The 20,728-nt window shown below is 53.3% G+C and overlaps 6 protein-coding genes across 6 annotated transcripts; 4 read left to right on the top strand and 2 right to left on the bottom strand.

Moving 5' to 3' along the window:
- Positions 1 to 5,054: 5,054 nt before the first annotated feature.
- Positions 5,055 to 6,211, top strand: ATEG_06013 (class I SAM-dependent methyltransferase; the record flags this gene model as incomplete). The annotated part of the gene is made up of 4 exons (XM_001215191.1): positions 5,055 to 5,080; positions 5,153 to 5,232; positions 5,292 to 5,453; positions 5,514 to 6,211. 4 exons carry the CDS (start codon positions 5,055 to 5,057, stop codon positions 6,209 to 6,211), a joined length of 966 nt encoding a protein of 321 aa, XP_001215191.1.
- A 3,144-nt stretch (positions 6,212 to 9,355) lies between these two features.
- Positions 9,356 to 10,311, bottom strand: pup1 (proteasome core particle subunit beta 2; the record flags this gene model as incomplete). The annotated part of the gene is made up of 3 exons (XM_001215190.1): positions 9,356 to 10,000; positions 10,065 to 10,112; positions 10,186 to 10,311. 3 exons carry the CDS (start codon positions 10,309 to 10,311, stop codon positions 9,356 to 9,358), a joined length of 819 nt encoding a protein of 272 aa, XP_001215190.1.
- Positions 10,312 to 10,925: 614 nt separating this feature from the next.
- ATEG_06011 (FG-nucleoporin NUP159) lies at positions 10,926 to 15,400 on the top strand (the record flags this gene model as incomplete). The annotated part of the gene is made up of 2 exons (XM_001215189.1): positions 10,926 to 11,009; positions 11,066 to 15,400. The coding sequence occupies 2 exons, from the start codon at positions 10,926 to 10,928 to the stop codon at positions 15,398 to 15,400; spliced, it is 4,419 nt and encodes a 1,472-aa protein (XP_001215189.1).
- Positions 15,401 to 15,948: 548 nt separating this feature from the next.
- On the top strand, positions 15,949 to 16,392 carry ATEG_06010 (uncharacterized protein; the record flags this gene model as incomplete). The annotated part of the gene is made up of 2 exons (XM_001215188.1): positions 15,949 to 16,128; positions 16,219 to 16,392. The coding sequence occupies 2 exons, from the start codon at positions 15,949 to 15,951 to the stop codon at positions 16,390 to 16,392; spliced, it is 354 nt and encodes a 117-aa protein (XP_001215188.1).
- A 572-nt stretch (positions 16,393 to 16,964) lies between these two features.
- Positions 16,965 to 18,457, bottom strand: ATEG_06009 (telomere maintenance protein PBP2; the record flags this gene model as incomplete). The annotated part of the gene is made up of 3 exons (XM_001215187.1): positions 16,965 to 16,987; positions 17,043 to 17,919; positions 17,978 to 18,457. The coding sequence occupies 3 exons, from the start codon at positions 18,455 to 18,457 to the stop codon at positions 16,965 to 16,967; spliced, it is 1,380 nt and encodes a 459-aa protein (XP_001215187.1).
- A 922-nt stretch (positions 18,458 to 19,379) lies between these two features.
- Positions 19,380 to 20,489, top strand: ATEG_06008 (uncharacterized protein; the record flags this gene model as incomplete). Its single annotated transcript, XM_001215186.1, has 2 exons — positions 19,380 to 19,559; positions 19,620 to 20,489. The coding sequence occupies 2 exons, from the start codon at positions 19,380 to 19,382 to the stop codon at positions 20,487 to 20,489; spliced, it is 1,050 nt and encodes a 349-aa protein (XP_001215186.1).
- Positions 20,490 to 20,728: the final 239 nt, after the last annotated feature.

The raw sequence follows: 20,728 nt of genomic DNA, 5'->3' as shown, positions 1-20,728 counted from the left end.
AGGACCAGTATCATGGAAGGGACTCGAGGACTGTACCTGAACCTGTACGCGAAATCATGGTGAGATTATCTGATCAAGGTGTCTTTTTTTTTTCCCGATCCCACATGGGCATGCTTAGTTACATCCTGGTGGGGTTTATGCTCATTGCATGCCGTAATCGCTTCTGGGAAGTCATGGACTTTGTACATCAGTTCACAACAACACCCCGTATCCCGTGAGTCATTCTGTGTCAACCTATGTCAACCGAGAGACTGTCAGCAGAAATAGGATACGATGCACAATCGACTGCCAGGATAACTTCTCGCTGACCTTTCTTCTAACCTGACCCCGACATTATGCCCTGAGTAGGGTTGCCCAGGTTTCTAGGTGCCCTTCGGAAGAGCTCAAACTACTCCGGTACAGACAGAGAATGTCCAGCGTCCCGGCAACAGCCTAGGTACTGTACCTATGCTGACGGATCTGCGGAAATACCACGCTATCAAGAGACGATTTGCATTGACGCGGGTCAAGAACTCAAAGCCCGCTATGGTACCCTATGGGGCTTTGTTGACATGCGTATGCAACGATTGTAGTACCCATGATCATCCCCACTGTTTGCACACCGCCACTGCCGGGTTTATGGACCTGGACAAAGAGGTATTTTAATGATACATACAATCAACTCACACATTCATAGCATCTTGACGTTCCCCTGCGCAGAGCGGTCAAAGCGCGCCTCATTACGATTCGTCAAAGACAACACGGTACTGCTTTTGCGGCTGAGCTTACTAGTCGCTACCCTAGCAATAGGGCTAGGGTGGTGCGTAGTGGCTCATGGCAGGGCGCAGGTAAGCCGAGCGGACGCTGCCGTTCGATGGGGACTCGTGGGGTCTTTGTTTTGATTCTCCTTACGACAGTTTTTCCTGTCCATCCTGCCGGTCAAAGCCGAGACACAGTCTCCGGAGGACGGAAGCCCCCGCGTATCTAGGTTTTCAATATCAAGACGCGCGAGAGGGAGAGAAGACGCCTAATGCAGGACATGGGAGGCAATCAAAGCAAACCCAGGGAATGTGAAAGGTGCCTGAATGACCTGTCTCTTCATCCAGCCCAAGAATAGCAACGCAGTGTGTTATCTCGATCGTAATCCGTCATCAACACTGCAGGATTGATATGAAGGCTTTCGAAGCCGGGTTCACCATGGTAATTCCAAACCCCGAGCGCTGGGTTGAGATGATCCATCCAATCTCCACCACGCGTTCCCCCTTCTGTTTCGATATCGGCACCCCCGGCAGCCTCGGCGGCATTTCCATCAAACCCCGAGCGTGACCCGTCTTTCATCTCGTATCTCTGTACCCAGTCCGTAAGCAGACAGAGATCTTCTGCGATTATCTACGCAATTATCGATGGTGCGTGGTATTTGTTGTCATCATCAGATCCACGAGATCCCTGTCAACCTGACGGGGAAAGCCGGGGCATATTATGCACTCGTCCGAGAATCAGATGTTGCTCGTACGAGTTAGCAGTATCCTGGGTATGGTTAGTGCTGGTGCTTTTGTGTGGTGCCGGTCCACAATTTGGGGACAGGTGTCGGAGCTACTAATTCGAGTCGCCGATTGTGCGTAACGCTGAGCGACAGGGATACACCTCGCAGGACTCACAACTCGACATGGAGCCATGACATTATGAAATACCGATATATCTCAATCATGACTCGTGACGCTATAGGAAAGTCGAGATAGGACCATTTACAGCCTTCGTTCCTATACTGTAGACATAGAATGGTGGATGGTCTCTTGCCAAGAGCTATCATCCTCTAAGACGTCAACTCGAGTGGGATATGGATGAGGTAATGAAAATTCCTCCAGGGTCTAGGTAGCCATGAACTCAACTCCAGATACGGAGATGACACTTTACGACTGAGATACGGTGTTGCCTGTTAGACCCATAGCAGTGAGTCCTCGGTTACGGGGAAAAGAGTACCCTCCTACTGGCGGTGAAGAATCATGGTTGAGGTACAATACAGATCAGGGTACCTTATCCTTTCTCCCCAAAAGTGATTTTCTGGGCGACCGAACGTGATGAAACGAAGAATAGGTTTATTTGTCGAGATGGAGTGCACGAACCCATTGCCAGATCGCGTTGTACATGCAGAAGCGTCAATTGAGTGACACATGTCGATGACAAACATGGTTCGTGTCGACTATCATACTCTCCTATCGACTGAGGCAGCAGACTTGCAGTTTCATCTGGTCTCGGCGTCCGGTTCTATTCCCCTCCTGGGCGTCTGCCACAAACCTCGTGAGCGGCGACGATCGAAGCATCCTGCAGCTCAAGGTTCAAAAATGAAACGTCTTGCGAGCGCACAGGGACTTTCCCCTCTTTCGGGCTTAAATTCGTGACAAATGGCGTTCGGTCCTAATTATTGATACTGCCAAGTCATTCGCACCATACCACCTCGCCCCTCGAGGGGTAAGGATAACGATGTTCTGAGGGAAAGGCGCTGGACGGTATGTCCCAATAGCTACCTACCTAGGTAGTAGGGCTTGAAGGGCATGGCAGGCGTCATCGTCACTGTGAGAAGGGGTTGTTATTCCATAACTAATCAGGGGAAAGGCAGGGGCTCCGCCAGTTTCGGTGGGACAAAGTGGAGAGCGAATGCCTCGAAGGCGGGTGGGTCGGCAATCCCGACAGAATGGTTACAGCGGTAACTCCGTCCAGTCCATGGGGAGATTTTTTTCCTGGATGCGCTGGGACTGTCCACGTTGCTGTATTTTTCCGTCCGGGAGCGAGATTCACGTACGAACGACTAAGGTAGTTACCTAGGTATCTACCTAGGTTACCCCTACTAATTGACATCATTCGGATCCTTCGTTCTCCGCTAGGACTCCTTCACCATGTCTCCAAGGGACGATGCTCAGCTCAGTCGGATAATAGGGGAGCCAATGGCCCATGGACGGCATTACCAGCAGGACGGCACCAACAGTCATTGGGTCCCAGCTCTTGTATGAAGATCATCCCTCCCGTTTGTTTTGTTATTTTCTGTAACACCAGAATGTACCCGTTCTGTCACTCTGAAGACATCTATCTACCTAGGGAGATGTTTACTTTCCCTTCTTTTTGCCCACTGCACGCCCGTGGTGTTGTATGGTACAGAGTAGGTACTCACCGACGTCTAAATCTACTACCTACTTCAGTACGCGGTTAGTCATCGTGACAAATCCCAAGACCGCGAACCCGCCTGAGGTTTCATCCACTATCCGTCCTGCCGACCCAGGGTTAAGATTAAGTACACACGGACCGCTGCTGCGCACCAGGATTCTACTAGATGAACTCATCTGGTTTCCTTCTAGTGGTACCAAATCGATAGACTATCGATCTTAGCAGTCCACTTAAGAGCAAAAAAGGAACCAAAGCCACGGGATCTGGGAAGGGACAGAGCAGGGTCCCGCCATGCGCGATAGTATTGGTTCTGCATGCTTTTTCCGGTGGTTTGGGACACCGGCCCTCCTAGCGGCTTCCGGACCCAACGGAAAGGAGACTTCGGGAGGGGATTCTGTCAGAATTCCATTCCTCCAGCAGACCATGCGGGAAAGGTCGTACATGCATCCTACGCGCGCCACTTGGGTAAACCCCCGACCGCCATCCCCTCGGTTGATGTATGTCTCGGGTGTACTGTCCGTCAAATCAGCTTGTCTGTCAGATCCCGTTGATTTGCTGCGTAGGAAAGTCATTACCTAGAGTGATAAAAGTACTATTGTACGCTCAGCTGAGAAGCGCACCTATCAAAAGGGTGACTACCACTTCTCTGAGGCGCCGAACTGATTGCTCTCACGACTGGCTGGAACCTGCAGAAAAGAAAAGTTTCCGACCACCTTCAGGTCGACTCTCGGGATTTTCCAACCTCACAGTCACCCTAGGGATTTGGGGACTGATACCCAGTTGGGTAAAGTGCCGCTGTCGACGGAGGGGGGGACTCCTAACTTAGAAGCATACCACCGGACTAGTCCTGACAACCTTGGACACCCCTCCCCCCTAATGGTAATAGGTACGTATTACGGCGATGGAGACCCCTCGAAAACCGCCCGAACCGCCCACTCGGTTCCAGTTGACACCCCCGTGAGAGGCCGCTGGTAAGATGCCGTCATAAGAATAGGTCCTAGTAAACCTTGGATCATGACTGGGTAATCCAGCGTATTGTTACAATGAGGTGACTTACAATTACCTACTCAGTACTCCGATATATTAATATTATTATAATTATTTTCTTTTCGAATAGTTCCACTCTTCGCTTCCGGGCCAGTGACATGGTGGTTAGGATGTCCACCCCCCCAGTCCTGCTAAAGTCAAACCTAATCCAGGCTGTCGGGTTCAGGGAAGAAGAGTGGAAAGGCCAGCCGACTTGGGTCTGCCCATCTTAATTCCTACCTGCCTACCCACAATCTTGGTTTCCCCCTGGAGTAACTACCTAGTGCTCTATCTGTTTCTATTTATTACGGATTCACCTTCCCAGCAATCATCCGATCTCATGTCGGGCGTGTCAATCTGTACATGAGGGGTCAGCCACTGCTATTAACTAACAATCGCCACTCCCTTCTTACTCTTCCACACCAACGTGATCTACCTATGCGACCCTGTGGCAGCGTGTAAATATTGCCTGTTATTATCATCTACCTACCTACCTACCTACCTATTCTTACCCGGCTGTCTGGGTCACACTCGGGAGCCTCTTCGGTTCCGGTGATCGCGGTGCAACTCGCTCCATAATTGCCCACCGGGAGCTCCGTGACAGTTCCTTGATTTGGACACTATCATTTCCTTCCCCCCACTCGAAGGGGCTCCGAAAGCCGCTGAGTTTTGGTGAAATGACAACGGGGAAGAGGTCGGATGTAAGCGTCCTCCGTTCCCCAGTCTACGTGGTCCCTGTCTTGCGCCATCAGTTACCGTTAATAATTTGACAACCGTCTGCTGCACCTCATCTTCTTATATCCTCCTTTACCCTCTCTTTGACCGTTTCTGCCCATCGCCTGCATATTTACATTGCATCTCTGCATTCAAGCATTCAATGCTGACGGAAAATGTCTCAGGATTCCGGTCGTGACTAGTAAGTCCCAGAACGCACCTTAGTCCCACAATGAGGGAAATGGCTGGCTGCAGTACTGAACATAAACCACAGTGACACCCAGTCTTTGACTGCCAGTGTGACAGACTACCCCGTGGAAAATGGCAGACGCTATCACAAATACCATGAAGGCTGTATGTCTTGACCAATGTAGACCATCTCAACCCACTTTGCATATGCTGACTCAAACTAGCTTATGTCTACCCGAACGATGAGCAGGAGCTCGATCGGCTAGACATGCAACATCATATGTTGAAATTGGCCAACAATGGGAGATTATTCTTTGCCCCTGTACAGAACCCTAAGAGGATCCTTGACATCGGCACGGGCTCGGGAATTTGGCCCATAGAGATGGGTGAGTCTCTTTTTCCCCTCTTGCCCGCTCCGACCACTGTAGAGACTAACACCCATCAAGCCTCCATCTTTCCACAGGCTGAGATCATCGGTACGGATCTCTCCCCCGTCCAGCCCACCGAAGTCCCCGAAAACGTCCATTTCCTCGTGGACGATGCCATAGATGACGACTGGCTCTGGGGCCCCGACCACTTTGACTTCATCCACACCGGCCACCTGTGCGGCGCGTTCCCCTCATTCAAAGACTTGCTGCGAAAAATATTCGAGCATCTCAAACCCGGCGGTTACGTCGAATGCCATGAATTCGACACGAAACCCAAATGCGACGACGGGACCATGCCCCCGGAAGACCCCGAAAAATTCAGCACCTATCCCCTGCAGGACTGGTGTGATCTCAATATCCGCGCCGGACAGGCTGCAGACCCACCCAGACAATTCCGCATCGCCCATCGCCTGGCGCGGTGGATGAGGGAGGTGGGTTTTGTCGATGTCCAGGAACGGGTCGCCAAAATCCCGACGAACCCCTGGCCCACGGACCCTCACATGAAACTCATTGGCTCTTGGAATGAACAAAATTGGCTGGAAGCGTTGGCAGGATGGTCATACAAGCCGCTCACATTGCTTGGATGGTCGAAGCCTGAGATTGAGGTCTTCCTGGTCGATGTCAGGAAGGCCATTCAGAACCGTGAGGTACATTCGTACCTCGATTTTTACGTAGTGACGGGGAGAAAGCCCCGGCCTGGTGAGCAGGCGTCTTGACATGCGACATCTAAAAGTTTGAATCGTCCTTGATCTTTGTTTTCCACTTCGACAGTTCTTCTTCGTTTCCTGTTGTCAGTTGATTATTGGCGTGCATTTGCATAAGATACCATTGGCAGGAGTGGCCTTCATGCATGGAAAGGCGAGCAAGGTTTTGTTTATTTCAGCTGGGCATCTATTTTAAAAACATACAGACCAGCATATCAGTCGTACCACCGTCATCAAGTTTTGTTGACTATTATTGTTAGGTTGTACCAACGTTGTGCCACGTCCAGGGAGTGGCATATCGAGGCGATGTATGTAAGACTGTACTTCATAATGCCAAATCTACAGTCGTTGAAGTAAGGCTAGATCTCAGACACAGTCTTAGTTCCCAAGTATTAAACCATGGGGAGTTAAGATCTTTGAATCTACCTAGTACATCGGAATGGTTGAACCGCTTCTGCCTGAGGTGTCGAGAACAGCGCTTAGTCATTGGATACCCGGACCTCCAACTTCAAGTTCCTCAAGCTCCGCGTTTTGCTAATCCCTCGTCGGTCACAGGCTCAATTGCTGTCGCATGCTCCTTTGCCCTCATGTCTTTCGGCAGACATGCCTACAGGCATGCTGTGCAGCCATCTTCGCATGCACTTCTTGACCATGTTTGGGTCAGCGAAGACTTACTGGCTGCGACCTTTCGGCGCTTCGCAAACAGCCAACGCCGGTATGAGAGCCGAGTGCCAGGTCCGCTCGAGGCGCGGAGGCGCCTGGCGAAGCGGCGAAATACGGCGCTGGCTGGAATGGCGGGATTCGGTCCACTGGATGATATTGCATGCTTGTTTGGGCGGAATGGCCGTGAGCATATGAAGTGGAGTGACGGACAATCGCGGAAGGCCCCAATGGAGACTGGAGGTGAGATTTCCCGTTCGACGACACGACGAATTGAGTGGTGACATTGATGCTGACTCTTCACAGTGTCCGATCTTTATTCCATGAACCCTCCTGTCTCTCAAATTCCCTTCTACGATGAGAACCTGGACTTCGGTCGCGGCCCGACAACGAGCCCTTGGCCTGCGGTTCCTGAAAACACGGATGGTGCTTCGCGAGAACAGCATTTTGGTGAGCTATTGGGAGAGTGTCAGGGGTTGGAAGATGTGTGGGAGCTTGTTCGCCATCTCGGAATTGACCTCCAGCGACAACCGACGTGCAGCCGGCTCATTTTTGACCATTTGTTGGCGCTTTCTGCGGCCAACGCATCGGCCATCGAGGAGGTCGCTATGTTTCTGGATGACCCGTACCTGAATATTCACGGAGCGGGAAACTATCTAAGCGCCGTGATGCATATTTCCTCCCATAACGATGCCCACGCCATCCCCTCCGTTCTATCGCGCACGATCGTCCGAGCGCTCGAGCTTGGAAAAATCCACCCAACGGAATTGACCGGTATTATCAAAAAGTTATCTGAAATGCTTGCTGGATCCGATCACTTGTCGAAGCGAGACCCCAGCCTCTTGATGGATGTCTACCGGAAAATGTGGCGTGCTATCGGACGATGCGATGTCTTCGGATACAAGGACCTGGATGGACACATAACTGACACGTGGTTGGATGCGCTTTCTAAAATCGAAACATACGACGCCCTTCTTCTGGCCAAAGAGATCATCCTGGCAACTCGATGTGCGCACTCCGCGAGCTGTGCATGGGTGCCTGTTGTTATCAGACTCTGGCTGGGATCACCTGAAGGATCACGATTCCGGCCGAAGGGAGATTACCCTAATGCTTTGTTACGGAAGCTGTCCCCTGAAGTTGCATCGTCCCATATCCTGTCCGTCACTGAGTCACTGATGCGGCCGGGCCAAAACCATCTGCTTGAAAGGTGGCAGCATTGTTTGCGCAGGCTCCCAGATGTGGACACTGTTGTGTCTGCCCGGGTTTGGGTTGACACGCCGGCGAAGTCTTCAGCACTGCCCCCGCAGCATCAGATTATTGCACGTCTCTGGGTCTTGCGAACACTCAGTCAGAACCTTCCTCGAGGACCGCTCTGGATTCAGGACCACCGCGCAACCGATCTCCCGATTTTGGAGCTTTTCAATCAATATGAAGCTCTCATTGGCTCACGGACGGATGGCGATTTCTTGATGGGATTCATGAAAGGAATTCATGACCTGGGCATGCCGTATAACGGCTTGCTCATGCTGGCCGTTGAGCTGAAAACCAGGAGGAGATTGACGGCCGCGTCTCGGAAGATGTTCGAAAACCTGGAGTCTTCCAAGATTTCCTTAGCAGATACCTTTTCGGACCTCAACACATACAACTCAATGGTCTCGCGGTGTTTTTCCACGCACGAACGGATGGTCCGCCAGATCGACGTCACCAGCCCCTCATTCATCGAGCAGAGCGTCCATCTTGCTCGGACTGGCGATGCAAAGAGCATCTGGACGCTCATCCGCCTCCTTCGCTCCCACACGCCCCTGAAGATCGCCCTGGCGATGTCATGGCAGCCTCTCCCGGATGCATCCGAAAAAGCTCTCGTTCGGTACTACCCGGAGCCCAGGACCGCGGAGAGTCCAGATCCTCACGTGGCACTCGAAATGATCCATCTTCTGGCAATCTCGATCTCGTGTTCGAAAGCCCTCAGCCCACCGCGCGCCTACGCTCTTGTCCATTGGCTGTATGCGTTTCTCATGCGGCATAATGCGCCTGTCCGGCCCGCCCTGGTGCGTGCAATGTACCATGCGGGCATTCTGCGCTGCCGACGGGAGGGATACAGCATCTCCCCTACGAAATACGAGTTCATTTTTAACGCTGTAAAGAGGTTCGAGGGCCCTGAAGTGGTCACTGCCCTAATGCAGCCGCCACAGGTAGGACGGACGCCTGTGGACGAGCTAGCCGGTGATCCTGTATAATAGACCTAGAGTTATAGGATACCCAATGCTGTATATAGTTCAAACAGTACATATACGCTGTCAATCACATGTTCTTCGCATATGTTCAGGGGCCATGGGAAATGGAAGAACTCTACAGTGAGAGGATATCTTTCCTATACGTTCTTTGGCATTAAATAATACAGAGCATGGCTGCAGTATCGTCAAGTGATTTCATGTATGCCCCATAGTAAGATAAAAACAACGACTGAATCTGTCTAACCCTTTACTCCGCACCCGATCACGAGTCGACCTCCATGAGGTTGGGATCCCCAGAAGCCTCCTCGATTGTGACATACTTCCGCATGTCCTCCTTGCTCATGATCTTCTGGTTGAGGTAAGCCGTCGTGCCCTGAGGGAAGCGGTAGTCACGCTCCTTCTGGCCACGCTCGTTGGGACGCATGTAGTTGCGCAGCAGCTGGGTGGGCTTGTCCTTCTCGATGACGCAGACGTCGACGTTGCTACCGGATCCGAGATCGTTGAAGATACCGGCCTTGATGGCCTCAGCGCACAGGGCGATGGCGCCGGCGCGGTCGAGGTTTGGCTTCCACGTGGACTCGAAGACCGACATGGCGGCCAGCGAACCGGAGCCCATGGTCACGTAGGGCAGCTTATCTGTCGAACCGTGGGCGTGCACGGTGTAGAGGCCGATGCCGGTCGGGTCGACGCCGGCCACGACGAGGTACGCGCCGATGTGGCCCTGGTAGCGGAAGAGGTGTTGCTTCAGCATCGTCATGCAGGTGATTACTCGTGGGGGCCGGCCCGTCGACAGGGAGTGCAGTTCGATGTTAGAGCTGATGAGGGCGGTGGTGAATTCAGTGTCGGCCGCGGTACCGGCTCCGGCACACCAGATCTTGGGCGCGATGTAGTGCAGCTTCTCGCAGTTCTGTTGGGAGACAGAAGGTCAGTGATCGGCTCGGGATGGTGGGGTAAATTGGGGTGGGTTGTACCTTGTCGGCGACGATGGGACCGCTCGTAGCTCTGGTGTCGGCGGCGATCTGGGTGAGAACCGAGCTGTCAGCTTCATCCTCCGAGAACCCCAGCTGTTTGCCGGGCTTGAGGAACACGTACCACCACGCCATTATCGTAGATGCAGCCCACAATCGTGGTACCTGTGCTTGTAGCCTTGGGCAGAGGGACACCCCTGGCATGGAGGGCCGCGTTGCGGTTGTAGTTGGAGAAATCAAAGCCGGTCATGGTGACGGTGTGGAGAGTGGCTAGAGAGGAGGAAGTGACGGAGGATAGAAGAAACAATCAGGAGGAGCCGTGACAGAGCTTATTCGAGGAACGGAGAGCTCTGGCGTGAAGATGGGTGGGGGAATTAAGGAGGGAGAGAGATGAGAGAGGGAGAGCTGTGGTCGGAGATGATGAGGTTGAGAGTGACGAAGCTCCCGTTGCCTGGTAATGCCTGAGGCAGAAACACCCGCACGTCGATCGAGTTAAACAGAAGGAGCTCTCCCGCTGTTTTTTATCCGTCACTACGACTACATCCAGCTCTCTCTGCTCTTCTCCTCTCCTCCTCGCAGAGCCAGCCGGTGGCGCATCGGATTTACGCGTTTTTCTTTGACTCGATCGTCCTCTTTCACTAGGGGATTGTCCTTTTCCTTGGACGGGTCTCCTCCTCTCGAGCGGAGGTTCTCAAGATTTTTGCGCGTACTCTGAAGCTCTTCAACCGGAGTCCCCAACAACTCCAACGTCGCTCTTTTGCATCCTTGCCACCGCCGAGTCCGACATCTCCCCATGCTTCTCCGACCAGGCGATCATTAGGCGACCGTCCTCGTTCGATCTCTGCCGACTTAGACAAACTCAGAATGGCGTTCGGTTTTGCGTCCAGCCCCGCTGGGGCGAATATACCAGCTGAGCTCGGACCTGAGCTCCCCGATGTCTATGCGGAGGTACGTGGTGTGCTCCCTCTCCTGGGTTTCGCATGTGGGCTAACCTGTGAAAATAGGAAGTGGGCTTTAAAGGTGTTTCCGGCGATACCAACATTCGACTGTTGCCCACCCCTTGGCCCGAGGACGCCCTCCCCTCCCCAACTAGCTCGCTCCTCGCTGTCGCACCAACTAAAGGCGTCATCGTTGGTGCTGGGCCCGACTCCCTGGTTATCGCCTCCTCCGACGCCGTCCGAAAGACCATCGCCGCCCCCACCGGCGAAGATAAGGTCAAAACAAAGCCTTTCCAGCCCCAGGCTACGATCTCCCTTCCTGCGCGGCCAACACATGTCGCCTTCGTTTCCGGTGAAAGCGCACTAGTTGTGGCAACGGAGAATGGAGCCCAACTCGCCGTCTACGAGACCGCCAGCCTGACGACGGGAAATGCGCAGCCGGCTTTGTCTATCCCAACCAATAACGCCACGTTCCGAGCCCTAGCTCCCAATCCCGCGCAAGCCGATGATGCTCATTCATCTCTGGTTGCCCTCGTGACAAACAACGGGGAACTGTTGATTGCCGATTTGAAGGCTGGGAATCTGCTTTCGGGGCCGAATGGACAGGTCTTGAAGACTGGTGTGAGCTCGGTATGTTGGAGCAACAAGGGAAAGCAGCTTGTGGCCGGACTTGCCGACGGTACTGGATACCAGATGGCCCCGGATGGCGCCCAGAAGGATATTATCCCGCGTCCGTCCGATCTGGAAGGCGATTGCCATGTGTCCTCCATTGCTTGGCTCGAGAACGATATTTTCCTGATGGTATACACACCTAATGCCGCGGAGGATGACATGGGCCAGGTGCCATCCTCCTCTTACTATATCATCACAAGGAAAAAGCAGGCTCCGTTCGAAATCCGCAAGCTACCTGAGCTGTGCACTCCCTTCGGCTTCAAGCGTGCCCCTGCCTATCAATTCATCGCACGGTTGCGAGATTACAGGCCCCATCTGAAGGATGTTTTGATCGTTTCTTCTACCGCATCTACTGATGTTGGAATGATCACTAGGTCTGATCAGCCGCTTGCCAGCGATGATGCTGCCAAGGAAACTGTGGGGTTGTTTACTACGACTGAAGTGAATGACGACACTAAGAGAGCTTCTCTTCCACTTAAGGACTCTGTTGATGAGACTACTGTGATTGGCCTGGGCATTGATCTGTCAAGTACAGATGTGGTGATTTCTCCAATCCAGGGTGAAGACATTGCTGAGAGCTCCACGCCCCTGCCAAACGTACTTCTGCTCAATAATGAGGGTATTCTTTCCTCTTGGTGGTTCATCTACTCCGATTCAATCCGACAGAAAATTCCCTACCATGGCCTTTCTTCGGTCGGTGCGCCTCAACAGGCCCCAGCTGCGACCCCAGCCCCGGCCCCTGCCGAACCCCCTAAGCAGCCTGCCTTTGGTCAATCTGCCTTTGGCAGCCCATCTGCTCTAGGAGCTTCATCGGCATTTGCAAAACCGTCTTCCGGCCCGGCTTTTGGCAGCCCTTCACCACTGGGTGTTCGCCAGCAGCCCGCGTTTGGAGCACCTTCTTTCGGAACTCCATCTCAACTTCCATCCTTCGGCACACCGAGTACATTGAACCGTGGCTCGCCACAATTTGGACAGTCGGGTTTCGGTTCAATGGGAGCGAAACCAGCGTTTGGACAACCGTCAACGCCTGCGAAGGGGTTTGGCGCGCCGTCCTTCGGGACCTCGGGTGCCCCATCAGGCGCTGGCTTCGGGTCATTCGCGAGTGCAGGCGGGTTTGCTGGTCTAGCGTCGCAGAAACCGGCCGAATCGCCATTCAGTAAACCCGCGGGAGAAAGCCTGTTCGCGAAGCCGGCAGGCGCGTCGGTATTCGGCAACCAAACTACTTCCACAACGTCTTTTGGCACGACTTCTCAGAAGAGTGAGGAGTCAAAAGGCTTGTTCGGACTCGGTGGCACTGGGTTCAAACTTGAGTCCTCCTTCAAGGGCGATGGCAGCGCGGTGAACGATGGTCCCAAACCAGAAAAGCCAACGGGATCGTTGTTTTCCTTGGGTGAGTCCCTGGACGAGATGGTTTCTACTCCCAATAAAGCCAGTCCGCCTACAGAAAGTATGGATGATATGGAAGACGAATCTTCTGCACCCCCGAAAGAGAAGCCTGAAGCCAAACCGGGTCCTTCGCTATTTGGCGCACCGTCCAAGTTCGGAGCCACTGCTCCATCAAATATCTTCGGCACCCAGACACAGGCACAAACACCCAAACCTTTTGGTGCGCCTCCAACAGACAAGTCCCCTTTCGCAATGTTTGGAAATAAGGCTGCCGAGAAGCCACCATCTGCACCGTTCTCCCCTACATCAGAAGCAACAGCAGTCCCTAGTCCTACTTTCAAAAAGGAGCCTTCGACCGATGCCGAGAGCACCCCCATCAAGACAGAGGTGGAAGCACCACTGCCTCCTGACTCAACCAGCAGAGCGGTGTATGGACCTGGGGATACATCTGCTTCTTCCAACGTGTCTAAGAGCTCTGTTGAAGAAGCACCTCTTCCTCCAGACTTCACTCAAAAGCCAAAAGAGACCAGGGGTGCTGAGCCGGAAGAGGCGCCTCTTCCCCCAGACTTCACTCAGAAGCCGAAGGAGAGCAAGAAGGTTGAGCCGGAAGAGGCACCTCTGCCCCCAGATTTTACAAAGTCAAAACCTGCAGCAGATGACTCCGGGGAGCCTGGCCCCGTTCCAGATGGCTCCGATGCGGACGAATCCGGTTTCACTGATAGTGGAGAGGATATCACGCATGAAGTTAGCGAGGGAGAAGGCGAAGAAGAATCTGAGGAGGAGGAAGATGAAGAAGAAGAAGGCGAACCTGAAGCAAGGGAGGAAACCCCCAAGATTACGCCGGAGAGTTCGTTTGGTGCCTCTTTTGGTGCCGAAAAGTCCGACAAGAGTTCACTTGGAGGCTTATTCTCTCGTGTATCTCAGCCGGTTAAGCATGAACAGCAGCCTCCACGACAATTGTTTGGCGAGGTTGCGAAGCCCTTCTTTCCTCCAGGCCCCAGTGCGAATCGTGAACCCCCACGATCGCCGAGCCCGGTCAGACGTGGGGTATCGGGGACCCTCTTCAAGCATAAGAAGCAACCGCCTGGGAGTGCCCTTGCTGCTCGGAAGGCTTCACTAGGAGAGTCTGCGAGACGCGAAGGTCTTCTGACTCAGCCTTCTGCTCCTGCGTTCAGCCCGGAACAAGCTCATATTAGAGCGCAAGCTCAGCGCGAAGAGGAAGAGTCTCTGTCGCTCTCTGACGATGAAGACGAAAGATTGCATGCTGATCTTGCCCGGCCGGTAGAGCCTGTTCCAACTCTTGACCCTTTCTTGCCCCATCAGGACTATACAGGTGAAACAAGTAAGCCTGGTATCCCGGGGCAGATTGAAAAGCTCTATCGTGATATCAACTCTATGGTGGATACGTTGGGCATCAACTCTCGTTCCCTATCTTCGTTCCTCCTCTTCCAGCAACAAGAGGAGGATTCCGACTGGGTCCAGACATTGGAAGGTGATCAGCCAGCTGATATCCAGGATCGGAACCTCCGCCTGTCGCAGATTGAAAAGCTCGATGATGGTGTCACTCTCCTTGTTTCTTTGTTGGAAAACCAACGGTTACAAGGAGTAGACGAGAAGCTCAAGGGCTGTCAAGATCTGCTGAGTAAAGATATCTTGACTTTACGTGGCCAATGCGCCAGCATCCGACGGACGCTTGACGCCTATACCGATGCGGCTGCAATCGTTTCTGCGCCCTTGTCGGCCGAGCAAGCCAATCTCCAACAGGATCTTCGGTCGGCCTCCACGAACATCCAAGCCAAGCTGGCTGATTTGGAGTCGGCCGTGTCTCTGTTGCGAGCCCGGATTGCGGACGCGCCCCGATCTGACAGCTCCCGACAGTCTGCAAAACGTCCGACCGTCGAGGCCGTCACGTCTACTATTGCCACGATGATGAACATGGCCGAGAGCAAGAGTAGTGATATTGATGTTTTGGAAGCTCAACTACGGAAGATGGGTATTGACACGACTGGCTCTCCGGCAAGTCGGGAGGGTTCCCCGTTCACCACACCACGGAAACCAGCAGGAAGACTTCCTGCTACCCCGGGCTCACGTGGATCTATTGACGGCGGAGTGAGCGCATACCACACGCCCGAATCCGCTACTCGAGGGGTCAACTTCCGATCTAGTGTCAACGGGTCGGCCAGGGCAAGTCGTCTTCGGAACATTGAAACCACGACCGGCCTCGCCACCAAGGAGAGTGCGCAATGGAAGGCGAAGATGCAGCGCCGACAACAGATCGTTGGGGGCCTGAAACAAGCCATCGAGCAGAAAAAGTCGAAGGTCAGGGGGGTGGATGACGTGTAGAAGTACTCATTTGTATAACTCGACTGTCTATTTTTGTTTACGTGTCTTCAGACTTCACGAGATGAATCATTGAGAACAGCGGGCCGGCGCGGTACAGTGGCAGTTAATTGAATTTTGAGATGCCTTTCTTGAAGAGTGGTTATGTGTACATACAGCCAAAGGATGCTCACCTGGGCGTGGATTGGGTATCAATCAACTAATGTGACCGCCTAATATATTTGTGTGGCATCCTGGCCAAATTCCCCAAAGCGAGTTCTACTTGTTATTGAAACTGGTTGCTGGAAGTGTTTGAGTATATCCATTGTGAAGTGGGAGCGTAAGATAATAAGAATTAACAGATCGTAAAAGAGAGGTAACTATCTTGACCATTTGAATTAGTAAATAACGGTTTTCTTATACTTCGGATAGTTAGGATCGTATTTGTATAGCTGACATCATCCTGTGACATCATCTTTCTTCGCCAGAACAAATTGAGCTCTTGTCCCAAGAACATCCCAAACTTCATCCACATCGCAGACTGAAACACACCAATTGACCCAACAACCAACATGTCCACCGTCGCCGAACTAATCTACTTCCAACCCAAAGACTCCGTCAAACCCGAAGACCCCTCCAGCGAGGAGGGCCGCCTGCTCCTGGAGCACTTCCAGACCACCAAGCACCAGAGCGGCTATCACAGCAGCGCGTGGGGTAGGACAGTGGAAGACTCGAAGACGATCGTCTGGGTAGTAGGTGAGTGTAATAATCGACCGCATAAACCCCACCACCATCTCCAGCCAACAACCACCCCCCCTTCTCCTAACTGATTTTCCACGCAGAATGGAAAGACGCCCACGCCGGCATACAGCCGCAATCTCTCGCGCCCTTCGTCGAACCCGACACGCAAGTCACCGTCATCTACACCACGCTTAGCCCGTCCATCTCCAAAACCGACACCTTCACCCAGAACCCCGTCACGGAGCTCTGCGCCCTCGCGTTCCCCAGCTCGCTGACGCCGGACGACCACCGCGCCCTCTGCAACGACCTGATCAACTTCCGCAATGCGCTGACCGAGCAGCTTCCTGCGGAGTCGCGGCCGACGTCCTGGGCTATGGGGCAGGTGGAGCGGCCTGGCTCGCTGCAGCATGAGAAAAGCCCGACGGGGCAGGCTATCGTGCATCTGCTGACGGTGGGGTGGAAGAGCGTGGAGGCGCATATGGCGATCAAGCAGTCGAAGGAGTTTACGGAGTCTATTCAGCCGATTCGGGAGAGGATGCTCCCGCCAGTGCAGGGGTTGGGGATGAAGCATGTTAGTTTTCAGAAGGTTTGATGGGTTGTAAATTAACCGCGTGGGGGATGTGTGGCAGAGGGGGAAGTGTATATGGGATCATTAGGGGTTTTGAAATAAGTGGGAATACATCGTGACCTCAATTAGCGGCGCTTTTCAGTAAAATACACCTCGAAACCAATTTACCCGAAAATGAAAAACACATAGGCATGGCCACACCAGAAAGACGACTCAAGAACAAAGCTCTCAACGCTTGTCGAAAGGGAAAACATGAAACTAGACACAAACTCCACCCCCTCAGATCCGGTGCTTCTCGCTTTCTATGAAATACGTTAGCATGTTCATTCGGAGACGACGGGGGCAAAGGGTGCGTACCAAGTCGAGAGTAAAGCATGTAGAGCGCCATCTGGTTGCACTCCTGGGTGCCGGTGATGGTCACCAAACGCTCGTTGCTGTTCTCTTGGGGTTCGTTGATCTTGATCACACTGCCACTAAGGTGACGGATCTCGTTGATCTTCGCACCACCCTTTCCGATGATGGCACCGACCATGTCGTTGGGAATGTAGATCTGCTGCGTCAGAGGCTGACCCGGCATAGCACCACCGGCCACGGGAGCGACAGGAGTCGGGCCTCCACGTGGCTGAGGAACCTGCGGGGGATAGGGGGCAGGCTGATGGGGACCGGCGCCAGCATAGGGGGTAGGCGCAGCGCCATAGTGCATCGCGGGTTGGGCCACGGGAGTGGGTGCAGCTTGTCCATGGAGATAAGGGACACCATAGGCACCGGCTGCACCACGGTTGGGGTGAGGGTGGTGACGCTTGAAGGTGTCGGGATGACCATACTGACCGCCAGCAGGCTGAGGAACGTATGGGACGACCTGCATGCCACCAGGCACAGCACCAGCCGGACCACCGCTGCGGGTAGCATAAGCAGAGGCAGCGGGGCCGCCAAAGCGCTCAGTGAGCTGCTCCACAAGCGTCACGGCGACATAGTAAGTGGCGATGTGGACGGCATCCGCAACACCAAGGATGACAAGCGACCGCTCAGTGGAGAGGGGCAGGCAGGCGTCGGAGGCATTCAGACGAGCACCGGAGGCTTCCTGGATCTCGCGAATGCGACCACCACCCTTACCGATGATCGAACCAATGAGGATATGGGGGATCAACAAACGCAAGGGGTAGGTCTTGGACTGGGCAGTGGAGGGGGCATCAAGGGGTTCATTGTTCAAGGTACGGATGATCAAACCGAATGCCTAGCGTAAAGATGAGTATTGGGTTTGATTGTCAGGAATGCGCACATATAAAACTAACCTTCGCAACGGCGTCCTGGGGGCCGCTGACAGTCAAGATACGTTCCACCGCACCGCGGGAGTAATCGCTGACGGTGCACTTGGCCCCAGACAGACGACGGATCTGGGATACATTCTCTCCACCCTTACCGATAACCGTCGCGGCTTCCTGGCTGGAGATTACGGCGCGGATGTGGATCCAGCTGGACTCATCCTGAGGCCGCTGCTGTTCGGTCTGAGAAGCACCGGCGTCCGCATGGGACGCGGTGGACTGAATGGGTTGCGTCTCAGAGGATGCAGCCTTGGGAGCATCAGGCACCACCGTGTCATTCTGACCATCGGCACGGGTAGTCTCAGTCTTGATGTCTTCGGACTCCTCACCCTTAACTACTTTATCCAAAGCAGGACGCTTGGCTTCGGGCTGGTCGTTGGGGCCCGAGGGAGAGGACGGATCCTCCAGGGGACGTTTGGTCGATTGCAATGCAGACGGCGAGGCAGACATGGCTCCAGATGTGCTGTCTGTGCTTCACTTACGCAGGAAGTCGAGTGTCAGAGAATATCTTTCTTTTTTCTTCAGCTTTATCTTTGGATCGACTATGTACACCAGGAGTTCCCAATAAAACTTGCTGGTGCTGGCGACCGACTGGAGAGGGAATTCTGGTGCTTGAAAAGACTGGGAAAATTTGGTGATCGTGCACGGTGAAGGAGGTGAGGTGCTGGAAGAAGGATAGGTCGACGGAGCAGGAAGGTAATGCTGGGTGATCACGGGCCTTGGATAACAAGCAGTGCACTTTGCTTGAGAAGCAAAGCAATGCTTATGAGATGGAGGTAGAGGAATGACTCAATCGAATCGGGTGCGATGAAACGGAGAGGGTGTTGGTGAACGATGAGAGGATGAGAAACTCAGGGTCCGACGTGAGGCTGACGGGTGGGCAGCTGGGGAAGTGATGAAATGCCACAGAGCAGGTTAAAGTCTTCAACGATAGATAGCCAGAGCCCCTTCTATCCGCTCTCCTCCAAGAAACGCGATGACTTCGGGGCGCGTAGAGATCCAACTAAGGAGATAACGATAGGGACCAGAACGAGCCCAGGCTGAGGGAGGTAGGCAAAAGAGAACAAAGAAAAGACAGGATGGAGCACAAAAGCCGCAGTTTTGGACCGTAGCTGTGAAATAGAGGCACTGACGGGGAGAAAAGGAGATGAAGACGATAGAGAAGAGGTCGCGGTGAAGAGATGAGGTTGTGAGAAGGCGTGCTGTGAGCCGATGGCACGGGACCACGCTAACCTATTTCAGGCATGGCGTGGCTCTTGTCACGTGAATATAGCATCGCAAACAGTCGAAAGGAGTTCACGCGTTGTCATTGCATTCATTCTGATATGAAAAGTGACATTCTATACCAACCAACCCAAATCTCCTGAGAGACATGTATCAGACCCCAATTGAGAAGATCCAACGATTCGCAGAACGACGCGGGAAGGTTGAAGAAGCTTATGATGACCAACCCATTAGTTCGGCCGCGATCCAAGCCTATAACAGGAAGCTAGATGACACCCTGAGAGAGCTCCAAGAGCAGGTCAGACGCCAAGAGGATGATCTGCGGACAGTATGTACAGACCGGTTTTCAGTAAATGCGCCGTGGAAGAATGCCTAACATAAACTACAGCTTCGAACGACCAATGCGGTTGATTTTTCTAAAATCCACACAGACCCATGGGCCCGTGTTTCTGAAGTACGGAGAGCCAAGAAAGCATATGACTCTCTTCTGAATGCAGAAACGAACCTGCCGGACCCATTATCGCCCCTGCCTTCTCTCATTGCAGCTGAAGAGACGTCGCGCCTGGTAAAAGAAAGCAAAGCTTACGTCTCGATGACTGCTGAGAGTCTGTCCGCCAATCGCGAGCGCTTAAAGGTCGAAGAGGCGAACCTGCGCGACGCCCAAGCCATCCGCGATGGGCTACAGAAGCGGATACAAAAGGTCCGCATCGAGCAATCATCCAAAGTCGAAAAGACGCCGTCACAACTGGCACGTGATTTTGTCGACGAACAGGAGGAGAAGAGAGAGGAACTCGACAGGGCCACAGAGGATCTAAAGAAAACCCTGCATGCGTTCGTTGATAGGACGCTGGCCTCCATGCTCGCCGCAGAGGACTCAGGAGGCCCTACGGTTGGAGATGCAGACGAGATTTCCGACGCTGTACTCGAGCGCGGATATACGAGCCATGGGAAACCAAAGAAGCCCAAGTCCGGTGAGACGAACATCGATAGCACCCAACTTCGTATTGACGAACTTGTTCCACGCCAATCAGCCCCCGGGGGTAGTCAGGCGGTGAATCGGAACAACAAGAGAGAGACTGCTGCTGCGGAAATGCATGACCTACTGGATGCACTGTTAGAAGCCGGGTCGTCCTATATCGATCTCCCTCGCGAATCTGCATCCTCAAGGTTTTTGGTGAGAGCGAAGGTTGCGCAGTTCCATCCCCATAACGCGAAACGGCTTAGATTGATCGACTTTGGGCGTTCGTTGGATGACTGAATGACTTGGCCTTTGAGGCGAAGCTTGTGTGACGATTTACCATGAATTTTGAGATACCAATATGGCAATGAGAAGAGTTCAAGTGTTCAACTCATAATTGAGTGAAATCAGGGTATATATACGCCATTATTTTACAAGAATCTGCATGTAAGCGACTCTTCCACACCAGCATGCAGAAGCAAGGGGAGAGAAGCAAATAAAACAGAACGCCTGAACATGCAAGCAGAAGCAGCGCCATC

This window comes from Aspergillus terreus, genomic scaffold, assembly GCF_000149615.1.
Source record: "Aspergillus terreus NIH2624 scaffold_8 genomic scaffold, whole genome shotgun sequence".
NCBI classification, from domain to species: domain Eukaryota; kingdom Fungi; phylum Ascomycota; class Eurotiomycetes; order Eurotiales; family Aspergillaceae; genus Aspergillus; species Aspergillus terreus.
The sequence above is the reverse complement of the archived record's forward strand: the minus strand, read 5'-3'. Positions and strand labels throughout refer to the sequence as shown.